General features: G+C 55.0%; 1 protein-coding gene across 6 annotated transcripts in view; it reads right to left on the bottom strand.

Annotated features, from left to right (window-relative positions):
* Positions 1 to 11,043, bottom strand: part of GRM6 (glutamate metabotropic receptor 6) — a 21,324-nt gene extending 10,281 nt beyond the window's left edge. Inside the window, exons 1-9 of one of the 6 annotated variants that reach the window (XM_040444221.1) lie at positions 10,720 to 11,043; positions 9,848 to 10,365; positions 6,702 to 6,918; positions 6,371 to 6,506; positions 5,468 to 5,622; positions 4,198 to 4,338; positions 3,894 to 4,094; positions 1,144 to 1,289; positions 427 to 1,050 (exon numbers count right to left, since the gene is read on the bottom strand). In XM_040444221.1, coding sequence (XP_040300155.1) covers positions 427 to 1,050; positions 1,144 to 1,289; positions 3,894 to 4,094; positions 4,198 to 4,338; positions 5,468 to 5,622; positions 6,371 to 6,506; positions 6,702 to 6,918; positions 9,848 to 10,354 — 2,127 coding nt within the window. In that variant the 5' untranslated portion in view covers positions 10,355 to 10,365; positions 10,720 to 11,043. Of the gene's footprint in view, positions 1 to 426; positions 1,051 to 1,143; positions 1,290 to 3,893; positions 4,095 to 4,197; positions 4,339 to 5,467; positions 5,623 to 6,370; positions 6,507 to 6,701; positions 6,919 to 7,144; positions 7,990 to 9,847; positions 10,622 to 10,719 lie in introns of those variants that run through there. The other 5 variants (XM_040444225.1, XM_040444220.1, XM_040444222.1 and 2 more) reach the window with 5 other exon arrangements.
* Between the last annotated feature and the right edge of the window lie 2,295 nt (positions 11,044 to 13,338).

Raw genomic sequence — 13,338 nt, 5'->3', positions numbered from 1 at the left:
TTTTTTTTTTTTTTTTTTTTTTTTTTTTTTTTTTTTTTTTTTTTTTGCTTGAGAAAACTGTCACATAGCTCTTTGCCTTATTTTTATATGGGAGCCAAATTGTGGAAGAGTTTGTTCAGTGTACAGAAAATAATCTCATTGTTTTTACAGAAACGTTGCTGGATGCTCGCACTCCCCAGCTTAAGGACCATTTTCTCTCTTAAGGACAGAGCCCCGGGGACTGGCTTCTCTGAAATGAGTTCTGCATATAAGTAAAACAGTAGGGCCCTGTCTCTTGTAGCCTTCCCCTCCACCCCCCACCCCCCTGAATTTTGACATAGGAGCCAAAATAGAAGCGTGATCACCTGAGTTTTTGGAGTGTTGGACAAGCCCGCCAGTGCAGGCGCGATGCGCCCACCGAGTGGCCCTGGGATTCCCACGACCCACCTGCACGGAGGTGAGGCTGAAGGTGATGACGAGCTGCGAGGTGGGGCTGATGAAGGGCGGCGGCGTGACGGAGCGCTTCCCCTGCTCGAAGATGCGGTAGATGCGGTTGGTCTTGGTGAGCAAGGCCGAGTAGCTGAGGGTGGTGCCCAGGCCGAGGAAGAGCCTGCGGCCGGCGCACACTGCCGCGCCGGGCTCGGCCACCATGAGGAAGGTGATGGCGTAGATGAGGAAGATGCCGGTGAGCAGCACATAACTGAGCTCGCGGCCCGAGGCGCGGACGATCGGCGTGTCGTTGTGCCGCACAAAGGTGGCCACCACGGTGGTGGTGGCCATGCTGCCCAGCACGGCCAGCAGGAGTGGCGGCGCGGCCCAGGGCGAGGACCAGGTCAGGCGCACGACGGGCGTGGGGCGGCAGCCCGTGTGGTTGCGCGTGGGCCGCATGTCCCCGGGGCAGGCCTCGCACGTGAACTCGTCCACCTGGAAGCGGTACCCGTCACAGGCCTCGCAGTGCCAGCAGCAGGGGACGCCCTTCACCATCTTTTTCCGCTCACCGGGCCCACAGGGGAGGCTGCACTGGGACACAGGCACCTCGCGGGGGTCTCCCGACCACTGGAGAGCTTCCACCTGCGGGCACAGGAGACGCGAGCCTGGGACTGCATTTGGGGACGGTGGGCCCGGGCCCCTGCGCCTCCCGTCGGCGTGTCTGTGCCCACTTACGTCCAGCCTGAGAGTCTCTGCCCACTGGCCCACGGCCTGGTAGCCGCCGCTGCCCGCACTGCCGTTGGCCGCCTGGTACTGGAAGATGTCATAACGCCCGGGTGCATCCCCGTTCTCGTTGAACATCACCGGGGTCCCCGCGCTGCCTAGAGGGAGAGCCCATCATCCTCAGCTGGTCCCCCAGCTCATCCCGGAGATGCCCAAGGCCCAGCCAGGTCAAAGAAGTCATGTGCAAAGATGCTCAGTGTCATCAGGGAAATGCAACTCAAAATCTATAATAACAGGAGCATCTGGACAGCTCAGTCGTTTAAGCGCTGGACTTTGGCTCAGGTCATGATCTTACAGTTGGTGAGTTCAAGCCCCGCCTCAGGCTGTGTGCTGCTAGCTCAGAGCCCAGAGCCTGCTTTGGATTCTGTGTCTCCCTCTCTCTGCCCCTTCCCCACTCATGCTCACTCACTCACTCTCTGTCTCTCTCTCAAACATACACAAACATTAAAACAAAACTACAATGAGATACCTCCTCACACCCATTAGCATGGCCACTTTTCACACACCAGAAAATAACGAGACTCAGTGAGGATGTGGAAAAATTGGAACCCTGATGTATTTTGCTGGTGCAGATGTAGAATGGTGCCATCACTGTGGGGAAAAAAAAAAAGTGTGGCAGTTCCTTGAAAAACTAAACACAGAATTATCACATCCCCAGCAACTCCACTTCTGGGTATAGGCCCCAAAGCAGTGAATGCAGGGCCTCCAAGACCTATCTGTCCCCCCGCATTCACGGCAGCTTTGTTCACAGTAGCCAGAAGGTGGACACACAAACGTTGCTCACTGGGGGCTGAATGAATCAACAAAGTGTCTATTCATGCAAGGACATTATTCAGCCTTAGAAAGGAAGGGCGTTCTGGCACATGGCTACGACACGGATGAACCTTAAGGACATTATACTAAGTGCAGTGAGCCAGTCGCACGAAAGGCCAAATGCTGCACGATTCGTCTTGCGGGATGTACCTAGAGGAGGCAAAATCATAGAGGCAGAATGTTGGATGGAGGTAGCCAGAGGCTGGGGAAGGGTGAGGAGGAGCTGTTCTTTAATGGGGACAGAATTTCAGTCTTAAGATGAAAAGAAGTTCTGGAGAATGATTGCTGCACAGTGTACACGACTAAGCTGTACCCTTAAAGATGGTTAAGATGGTCTGTAGTACACCATGTATATGATAACCACAATTTAAAAAGAAGAATGAAAGGGACACCTGGGTGGCTCAGTCGGTTAAGCGGCCGACTCTTGGTTTCAGCTCAGGTCATGATCTCGCGTTTCTTGAGTTGGAGCCCCACATCGGGCTCTGCGCTGACAAGGTGGAGCCTGCTTGGGATTCTCTCTCTCCCTCTCTCTGCCCCCCTCCCACTTGCTCTCTCTGTCTCTCTCGAAATGCATAAATAAACTTCAAATAAGAAAAAGAAAAAAGAAAGAGCTTTAACAAGCCAGGCAAAATGATGGGTTCAAGACGTGTACAAAGGTCTGAGTGTTGGCATGAGATTTGTACTGATTTGAACAATCAGCTTTTATTTCTTTTAGTGATTTTTTTAAAAGTTTACTTATTTATTTTTGAGAAAGACAGAGACAGCATGAGGGGAGGGCAGAGAGACAGAGAGGGAGAGAGAGAATCCCAAGCAGGCTCCGTGCTGTCAGTGCAGAGCCCAATGCAGGACTCAACCTCACAAACCGTGAGATCACGACCTGAGCCAAAACCAAGAGTCGGCCGCTTAACTGACTGAGCCACACCCAGGTGCCCCTTGGCTTTATTTCTTTTGGAAGCCCATTCTACCAGCTTGTAGAGCTGGTCTGTAATGATAGTAAGTTGTGCCATTTATCAGAGAGCTTAGCAGAAAGAAGGCATTCGGTAGTTGGTGGAAGAACACTTTTTAATTTTATAAAGAATAGTAACTGGGGGCACCTGGGTGGCTCAGTCAGTTGAGCATCCGACTTAGGCTCAGGTCATGATCTCCCAGTTTGTGAGCCCGCGCGTCGGCCTCTGTGCTGATAGCTCAGAGCCTGGAGCCTGCTTTGGATTCTGTGTCTCTCTCTTTCTCTGCCCCTGCCCTGCTCACACTCTGTCTCTCTCAAAAATAAACATTAAAAAAAAAAAAAAAAGAATAGTAATTGACTAAGAAGTATATCTCTCTGCACAAACCATGAGGGCAGCTTGGGTCCATTTGGGCCTTTTCAGAAGACCTTATTCTGAGCCCTGCCTATGTGCCAGGCCCTCTGCTGGTACCAGAGGACACATCAGACTTGCACCTTGTGCTCCCGTGGCACAGAGCTTAGCTGGGGTGGCCTTTGCAAGCTTAAGACTCAGAATGGGCAGCCTGTCCACACTGTACACAGTGCCTTTGCACAGTCTGCACCGTGCCCCACACAGGCCCAGAGTCCAGATGTCCCCGAACTCTGTGCAATGGAGGGGAGAGTTGCATGTGTCCCGCTGAGGGTTCCAGGCAGGAAGGGATCACAGAAAAAGTTCCCCAACACCTGAATTTCGCAACTTGGGCCAAGGGGTACTGAAGCCTGGGGATGAGTGTTAAAAATTGGTTCCAGAATTTGGCTTAAGTTTCCAGCTCTCAGTTCCAGGTGCCCCCACCATACCATCCTGCCTCTCTCATCCCTTTGATGCCCAGTCAACCTAGGTCCCGCAGAGAAATCCAACCCCGGGGGCTTCCCTTCCCTGTTGTTAGGAGATCTGGCTCCCACTCACCATTGAAGCGGACAGCTCGAATATACTGCAGCAGCATCCGCCCATCGGTGGTCTCCATCGCGGGGCACAGGCCCGTGAGCCCCGGGCAGAGTGCCTGGTGCATGCTGTGGAGGGCGTGGGCAATGGCGTAGACAGCATCGATCACAAACTGCACCTTCCCCTCCTGCTCGTAGGTAGAGTCCCGGCCGATGCGTTCCTCACCTGTCCTAGGGATGCCCGGAGGAAGTGTGCCTGGACCCCCAGCATCCCACCTGGCCTCCCACTTTCTCCCTCACCTCCCCTTGCCACCCCGGGCAGCTCTCACCTGTGCATTTGCGGGCAGAGTCGTCGGACTGGGTACCTGAGCTGATCAGTTTGCAGTTGAAATTCTCTTCCCAGAACTCAGCAAACCAGATGTTCCGGCGGTTGTTCTCCAGGGAGCGGGTCATGAAGTACTGGTCAAATCCTGAGAGTGGGGAGAGAAGAGGATGGCAACCATCTGAACCAGACATGATTCTTCTGTGTCCCTTCACCACTTGCTCACTTCGCAGCTAGGACTGGCCACATGAGTGACTTCTGGCCAGTGACTTCAGAGCGATCTGGGGGCTCCAGGGTAGAATTTGCATCCTGTTGTAAACTCAGAGCCTCACTGCATGAAAGACTTTGAGGCTGCTCCTTCTTTCCCGGTTAGGATGCTACTGTGAAGGTGTGATGGGTGGAGCTTCAGCAGCCACTTTGTGATTATTAAGACACCTCAGTCACCAAGGCACATAGCAACCATGGAGGATGGTGGAACAGAAGTGGGGATAGAGCTCAGGACTTTGAGAATGTCATTAACTCACTGGCCCAAACCTGAAGTGGCCTACTTTCAGACGTCTTGTCTTGTGACGAAGTGCCTTTATTGCTAAAACTGCTCTCATCCTAATTTGTCAAATGCAACCAAATGCACTCTAAGGGAAAGAAAAAGTGTGAGGGTGGGTGTACACCCACAAGAGGCTCTGAGTCCCCAAAAGTTAAGGCTCTCAGCCTTTACAAGTTTCTGTTCTTCATAAAATAGCCCTGTAGCACCTCATGAAGGTGCCTTCAGGTCAGTCTTTGGGAAAACGATCAATCCTGTTATAAAGGGAACATCTCTGCTGGATTGTTCCAGACATTCACAGGTGGTATGGTGGAAGAAGGGAGGGGAGGCAGGCTTCATCATCTGACCAATAGGACAATATGTCGCCATCCTCGGCCTTGCTCCCTCTTCCCCAGCCCTCAAATTGGTGTGCCTTTTGAGGAACCAGCAACACCAGGAATGTAGGCATTGAATTAAAACAAAAACAGAAAGAGCAAAACTAATTCTTCACCCTGTGCAGTGGGGTGGGCTTTTCCTCCTTTGCCAACTCAAACACTGTCCGGAGGGAGGTATTCACAGAATCTCAGAATCCTAGAGTTTGGGAATCCCGGATGGGACATGAATCAGGATGCAATTTTACAGGTGGAGAAAATGAGTCCCCCCCCCCCCCCCCGTCACCACCACCACAAAGAGGGGTCCATGGGGAAGGACAAGCAGGGGCAGGGGATACCGTGGGGGACAGCATCACTGCACTCACCATCTATGGAAGCCCTTTTGGGCAGGATGGTGATGGCCCCCACGGCCACATCCTCCAGGTTCAGGATGGGTGAGATCTTGGCTCCCCAGCTGTCGGAGCCGACCCATAGGAAGTGACCCGTCAGGTTGGCCTGGCGTGCGGCCTCCAGTACCCTCCTGGTAGGAATGGGGCGAGGGGTGAGTGAGGGCCTGCCATCCTCCTCCAACTTACCTCTGGGCACTTCCTGTTCTTCTCTCTTCTTCTATCCCCTTCCAAACCACTCAGCAGACGCTCATTTATCAGGAAAAATGGGGTGTCTGGGGTTTAGGACACCTGCCCTTGGCTTCTCAGGTAGTCAAGGTTGCAGCCAGGCTCTGGCCCCAGGCCTGCCCTCTTGTTCTGTGCATTCAGCCCACTTCACACTGCCTGGAAGAGGGGCCTCCCTTTTCTTGCGGAGCCCTCTGCTGGCTCTGAGCCACACAGGCCTCAGGGCAGAGTCCATGGCCACCTGCTGATACCCCCTGAACTGCCTCCCGGGGCTCCTTGCCTGACAGCTCATTTTCTGCACTTAGATCTGCCCACGGGTCTCTCCCCTATTTTGGATGATAAGAACAGACGGGCGTTTTTGTGTGTTTCCCTTGGCTAGTCTTGGAGCATCTCCACCCAGAACAGGCCTGGTTCGTTTCTGGGAGGCACCAGACAGGGAAATGGCAGCAGGAAAAATGTGTAAGGGCAGGAAGGTGGGGGGGGGGGGGGGCGTCTAGGGGGGGGGGGGGGGGGGGGGGGGGGGGGGCGCCAGTCAAGGAGAGAGGGAGGAGGAGGAAGGGAGGATGCGCAAGGCTGGAGGATATGTAGGAAGAGGGAGCAGGGCCTTCGAGGAGAGCCTCTAATAAACATGGTGATGGAATGTGCCCACTGTCCCACCTGATGTCATCCTCGTTGGCAAAGATGATGATGCCCCGGGCATTGGGCGTCTCCATTAGTCTCTTGATCACCTTGTTGAATTCTCCTGGCTTTGGTTCCCTGGGAATCTTGATGGACTGGGCAATACAGACCCCCCCTGGGTGTCGGGGATGCCAAAGTCACCTTTTGTTCCACCCACTCACCCAACCCACTGGGGCCGCCACTGTGCATGATTGTGGCAGGGACAGGGTCCTCCAAAGGAAAGGGGCACCTGCCCACAGGGGCACCATCCACGCTCCCCACCATGTCTGATGGCCCTGGCTCACCCCTGGTACCCCCACACCCAGCTCACCAGCCTCCCGGGAGATCTGCACAAAGGCCTCAACCCCACTCTCGCCATAGTTGCCCTCGGAGGCCAGTGTGGACACGTAGTTCCATCCCAGCGCCCTCACGATGTCCACCATGGCCTGGGCCTGGTAGGAGTCAGGTGGCACGACTCGGGAGAAGAAGTCATAGCGTGTGGAGTCGCTGAGCTCAGGGGCTGTGGACGCGTAGCTGATCTGGGGTATCTGGAATGGGGAAGGGCATCTGGGTTATGGAGGGAGGGTCAGTGACCCTATGGGGAAGGAGGGCAACAGGGATCCAGGACACAGGTGGGGGCATGGAAGTTCAGGATTAGGGTTGGAATAGCTGCATGGAGACGCCTCAGGCGTGGGAAAATCTCTGCATTTTGAGAAGTGGTCTGATGGAATATGGGAGGTATGAGGGTCTGAGGAAGAGGGCAGGGCACCATACACACTGGCGCAGGATGTGTCCAGGCAAAGGTGGAGTGGGGACTCAAGTCCATCCTGTAGCTGATCCAGCTGCTGGGCAAAGGCTGCATCTGAGAGGGGAATGGGGCTCCTGTCATCCCTAGGGGACAGCATATTTTCCTAATTCACACAAAGGGGCAATCTGTGTAGGGGAGCGGCACCCCCAAGCAGGGTCAGAGCAGGCAGGGGGGCTAGGAAGGGATTATTTGATTCAAAGCTGTGTCTGGTTTTCTGGAGGGGACTGCTTGGAGTTGGGTTTATCTCTGTGCATTAGAGTGATCGACAGCTGGGATTATGGGCTGAGCTGATCCAGGAGAAGGGGGGGCGTGAATAGCAAGGGTGGGAGGAGAGTGGAGAATGGTAGGGGACGATGGAGGCTAACTAGAGAAGAGGGCTGAAGTGGGAGCTGGTGAAGGTCAGAAGACAGGGAAAGTTCTGGCAGGGGTGGGCCAGACTGGTCTAGGGGAGACAGGGATGTCTGAAGCAGGACAGAAAGCGTAGAGTGTGGAGACAGTGCGCGAAGAGCAGGAGGGAGAGAGAAGGAAAGACGGAAGGAGGAAGAAGGAAGAGAGCGACAGGGAGACAGAAAAAGAAAAATAAGAAGAACCACAAAGAAAGAGGGAATGTCAGAGAAAAAGGAGACAGAGAAGGACGAGGGCAGTTCGTGGATGCTGTAGATACTCTGGGCACTCTAGACACTAAAGCTTAATCTTGAGAACAATCTCCTCGTACAGGTTGAACCTCCTGAGAGAAATTAATCTAAAATGCCTGACTGCTGGGGCGCCTGGGTGGTTCAGTTGGTTAGGCATCCAATTCTTTGTTTCAGCTCAGGTCTTGATCCTGCGGTTCGTGGATTCGAGCCTCTCATCTGGCTCTGTGCTGACAGCTCAGAGCCTACTCTTGGGATTCTCTGTCTCTGTCTCTCTCTCTGCCCCTCCCCTACTTGCTTTCTCTCTCTCTCTCTCTCTCTCTCTCTCTCTCTCTCTTTCAAAATAAACACACATTTAAAAATAAAATAAAATAGGGGCATCTGAGTGGCTGTCGGTTGACCATCTGACTTCAGCTCAGGTCATGATCTCCCAGTTCATGAGTTTGAGCCTCCACATCGGGCTCTGTGCTGACAGCTCAGAGCCTGGAGCCTGCTTCAGATTCTGTGTCTGTCTTTCTCTCTGCCCCTCCCCTGCTCACACACACACACACACACACACACACACACACACTCTCTCGCTCTCAAATATAAATAAGCATAAAAAGTAAAATAAAATAAAATAAAATAAAATAAAATAAAATGCCTGACAGCACAGTAATACAAATATGGCCTGAACTCCGTCTCTGCTCCTGGACCAGGAATTGCAAAACAGCCCCTCAGGGAACCAAATCTGTTCCCTGGTTGCCATTCATGCACCAGTGTCTTCAAGCGTTTAATTTTTGAATTGGTAAGTAGTGTTTAACATGGTGTGGGGGTGCAGGGTGCTACCTTAGTCTGGGGCTGAGCTGGCAGCAGTGGGCCCTGGGCTTATGGGGTCCTGCTTCACCCATCTATGCCCCAACCTGGCCCTTTGAAGGCCCTTGAGTCTGAGATCTCTGCCCTCAGCCTAGAGGGGCAGACACAGGGAAAGGGACAGAAACCAGAGTTCCAAGCAGGGCAGGGGACAGAGCTATAAACACAGACAGACATGGGCAGTCGGGTGAGACAGAGACTCTCCTCACTACTACCCCGCCCCCCATCCACCACACACACACACACACACACACACACACACACATCCCAGGGAGCCACAGAACTTCTCTTGGTGCCTACTAGAAGCTGTGTCTGTATGACAACACTGACATCCGGTGGGAACAGGGGTGGGGGGATTACATGGATGCAGATGATGGAGGGGGACCCACATAAAACCTCTACCCAGCATGGTAGAAACAGAGGCCTTGCCTCAGAGAAACTCTCAAGACACTGAAGTCCCCTCCCCCAGCCAGAAGGAAGCAAAGCCTTCCTTTCTTCACATAAAGATGGAGGGACAGAGACACCCCTCCCCCACAGAACCCCAGTGAATGACTTCTACTGAAAATCCCCACACTCTAATGCCAAAGGCCCCCTAATCGCTTATTCTTATGCCCTTCCCCTCACTCACTGTCCCCCAGGCTGCAGGGAAGGGGCTGCCCCGCACTTAAGACAGTTCCCTCAAGATGAGGGAACTACTCACCACCACCCTCCCCTACCCCGCGGAGTTGCCAGGGTCATGTCCTGGTGACCCCACCGGAGGAGGGCCCTGTCCCCAGGGCCGGGGGCGGGACCACCACACAAGGTTGTGCAATATGTGCCCCAAACAAGGACATCCAAGCAAGATGAGGCTAAACTCCAGGGGGCCCTGCTCTAATCAATTGGGTCTCCAGGCAAAGGCTGCATCCCGCCGTGGGAAGAGGCAGCCTTCACCGCCCAGAAGGTAGGTTTCCTTAATTCACACAAAGGGCTGTGTGTGCAGGTGGCAGCGCTGGCAGGGCACCTGAGCAGACAAGGAAGGGTCGACGGGTTGGGTTGATCTGGCTCCGGCTTGCTTCTGGCTCCCAGGGCAGGGTTTCTTTGAAGCAGCGGGTGATCTTTGTGAATTTGAGTGATTTCTGCCAGGAGACTAGACTTCAGCCACCCAGAGGACGGGGACGGGACGAGGACGCGAGAGAGTGCCCTCACCGCAAACAGGCGCAGCACATTGGCGACCATGATGGAGACGGAGCTGGCCGACGCGCCGACGACAGCCACGACCCGCTCGGGGGGCGCGGCGCGCAGCGGAGGGACGCCTCCGGGGCAGCGCACTGCCCCCTCGTCGCCGTCGCCGCGGCCCTGGATCAGCGCCTGCACGAAGGTCAGCGCCTGCTCCAGCGCGTACGTGTCCCGAGAGCAGGTGTCGAGCAGCCGCGCGCCCAGGCGCACGCCGGGCAGCAGCTCGGGGTCGGCGTTCACGCGGTCCAGCGCGTACAGCATGGCCTCCAGCCGGTGCACGCCCTGCTCCTTCTTCAGCTGCCCGCACGCCCTGCCCGCAGCGCCCCGCGCGTGCACCGGGAACAGGCCGCCCAGCGTGAGGCCGCCCGCCAGGCGCACCGAGCCCGCCGCGCCCGCCGCGCCCGCTTGCACCAGCACCAACAGCGGCGGCAGCAGCGCCAGGAGCGGCGGCTCCCGGGCGCTCCCCGGCCTGGCCATCCGCTGTCCAGCTGCGGGAGGAGGACAGGGCGGGGAGGGGAACAGAACAGGGGAACGCTCTGAGCGCTAGGCAGAGGGAGAACCCCGGGTCGCGGGGAAGGGGAAGGAGTTCCGGGTGCTGGGGAGAGGGGAGGCGCGCAATAAATGTTGGCTGAGCGGGTTGGGGAAGAAATGAGCTATCAATTCGCCCAGTCCTCCCAGGTCTCCACCGCGCTCTCACACCCTCTGAATCTTATCACACGCGTCCCCCCGCCCGACCGCTGTCTCCACCGAGCCAGCGTGCCCCTCCCCGACAGCCCTGGGCCTCTGTTCCTCAGGGACCCAGCCCCAGCGCACAACTAGGCACCCTCCCTAGCCACACTCACCTGTGCCAACCGCTGTTGGTCAGGACAGGGCTGTGACAGATGCACAGGGCCCAGAGTGAGAGAGGATTTAAGGATTCTGGGGAAGGGATGAGGCCGCGCTGAGGGTGGAGACCCCTCCTGTTTATGGGGTGTGCACAGAATTGCCTCTCTCTACATCTCCTTTCCCTTCCTCTACTACTCCCTGGGTTTGCTTCTTTCCTCTCTTTGGATGTGTGTCTCACCCCAACCTCTCTCTGGCTGTCCCTGACACACACACTGTCCTTCTCTGTCTCTTTTTGTTTGTTTGTTTCTCTGTCTCTGTCTCAGGCTCTCTTCTCCCCCTGCTGCCCCAACCCCTTCCCCCGCCTTCTCTCTTCCCTGTCTCAGTCAATTTCTCTTTCTTTCTTTGTCCCTCTCTTCCTCTCTTTCCTAGCCTCCGGTGCCTTGGCTCCAGCTGCCTAAGTCACTCCCCCAAACCCTGCAGTACACTTGGGAGTGAAGGGAGAAGGAGCCGAATGAGCAAGAACACGACTGGTCACGAAGGGACCACCAGCAAGCAGACCTTTAACATTAGCAAGACCTCTGCTTAACACACACACAACCACCTGACAAAGACTTTTACCATCAGCCCCATTAGGCAGATGGGAAAATAGAAACCTCAAGGAATTAGGTGACTCATCCAAGGTCACACACTTGGTGTGGGTCAGCATCAGGATTTGCACTCAGGTTGGTATAAAACTACAAGCCCACACTGCCTCTGCCTTGGATGGGGGTCGGGGACAGCACCAGCTAGCCCGGCAGCTCCTGTCCCAACCTCTTGCATCTGATGGAGGAACCCTAAAGACCTGTTCTTTTGGTCATGTCCAAAGCCTTCCTGGGCTCTGGGGTCTGAAGCAGTGACGCACACATGGTGTGAGGCTCTCTGTACCTGAATTTCCCCGTCTCATGGTTGAGGGCCAAGGTGAGGGGGTTTTAGCCTCAATCTACTTTTACCGTCATCCCTGTCTGAGGCCCGGGATCTGGCTCTCTGATCCAGAGAGAGAGAGAGAGAGCAGAGGGCAGGCTGGGGACAGGTGGTAAGCTCCTAGCCCCAGGGATTTGCAGGCTCAGCCCCTGGGGCTTGAGCCGGCTTGGGCTCCATTAGTCAGGGTGGATTAGGCTTTGGGGATACAGGGATTTGGGCAAAGCTGACAGAGGGAATGAGCAGAGGCCTTGTCACCCTTCTCCCTTCCCCCACCACATCCAAGGGCCCTGCCTGGAGCTGTCCAGGCACCTCTTCTTGGCGGGAGGCTGGGAGTCAGGAGGCCTGGATCTGGCTCTGCCTTTACCCATTTTATAACTCGGGAAGGATGGAGCACTTCGCTGGTGACAGGCCCCAAACTTGACGCTGCAAAGGTCAATACAAACTGGGTGTTTGTGGTGGCTGGGCCAGGCTCACACAGTCCCTCACAGCCCTTCTCTGCTGAGAACGGGACAGACCAGGCCACAGCAGGTGTCACAAAGCAGCTTCTGGAATCACAGGGTCAGAGCATCCCACTGGCTCCAGAGTGCAGGATAGACCATCAGTAATTGGGACAGAGCCCTCACGGTGGTGCAGAGGGAGGTGAGAGGGTCTGTGGCCAGGCCGCTGGGGGTGGAAGGGAAGGGGAGTGGATGGGCTCCAGGCATGGGCAAGAACTGGCTCTGAGGGTGAGGAAGATGAAGGCGTCACGGCTGGAGCACCTGGGAGGAGGCAGTAGCATTCAGAGTAGCAGTAGAATGTCAGGACCCAGACCGGGGCAGATCAGGTCCGTGGAAGGCAGAAATCAAGAATTCAGTTTGGGACACAGGAAAGCCGAGAATCTCATTCAGTTGGTTGGATTTCATGAGTCTGGAATTGAGGGAAGAAGCCAGGGTGGGAGATAGAGCTGAGATGCCATCAGTGAGTGTGGTATCCAAAGCCATGGAATGATGTGCTCACCTGGGCAGAGGATGTGGACAGAGGGTGAGGACGGAGCCCGAGGCCCCCCAGCATTAGGAGAGAAAACAGAAGACAGGAGGCTTAGGAGGGGGCGGCCAAGAAACCAGGCTTGAGGAAGAAAGGAAAATCCATTGTAATTAATTTAGCCCCATGCAGTGGCAAAGGGTCATTGCTCCCCTTGCACAGATGACACAATGGAGCCAGAGAGGTACAGTGACTCCCCCAAGGCCACACAGCAGGGGAGACAAGGGACTCCTCAGACAACCCTGGTAAAAGCTCAACAACTTTTACTTTGGAGTAAATTATGAAATTCCATAATTTCAGCTCCAGTATTTCAACTGACAAAATTAAATGGAATTTAAAGCCCAGGGCTGCTGATATCGGTTTGTTGGAAGGTTATATACTTATGTTTATGCTTATATTTAGACTACCTTCCAATTTAACAACCAGATGACTTTTATTGCAAAATTCATTTACAATTATCAGGGTGCCTGGGGGGCTCAGACTGTTAAGTGTCCAACTTTGGCTCAGGTCATAATCTTGAGGTTCAGGTCACGATCTCAAGGTTCGTGAGTTTGAGCCCCGAGTCAGGCTCTGTGCTTGACAGCTGAGAGCCTGGAGCCTGCTTCGGATTCTGTGCCTCCCTCTCTCTCTGCCCCTCCCCTGCTCTCTCCCCCCCC

The sequence above is a fragment of the Herpailurus yagouaroundi genome, unplaced genomic scaffold, assembly GCF_014898765.1.
Source record: "Herpailurus yagouaroundi ecotype Mexico unplaced genomic scaffold, PumYag 192, whole genome shotgun sequence".
Lineage (NCBI taxonomy): Eukaryota > Metazoa > Chordata > Mammalia > Carnivora > Felidae > Herpailurus > Herpailurus yagouaroundi.
The sequence above is the reverse complement of the archived record's forward strand: the minus strand, read 5'-3'. Positions and strand labels throughout refer to the sequence as shown.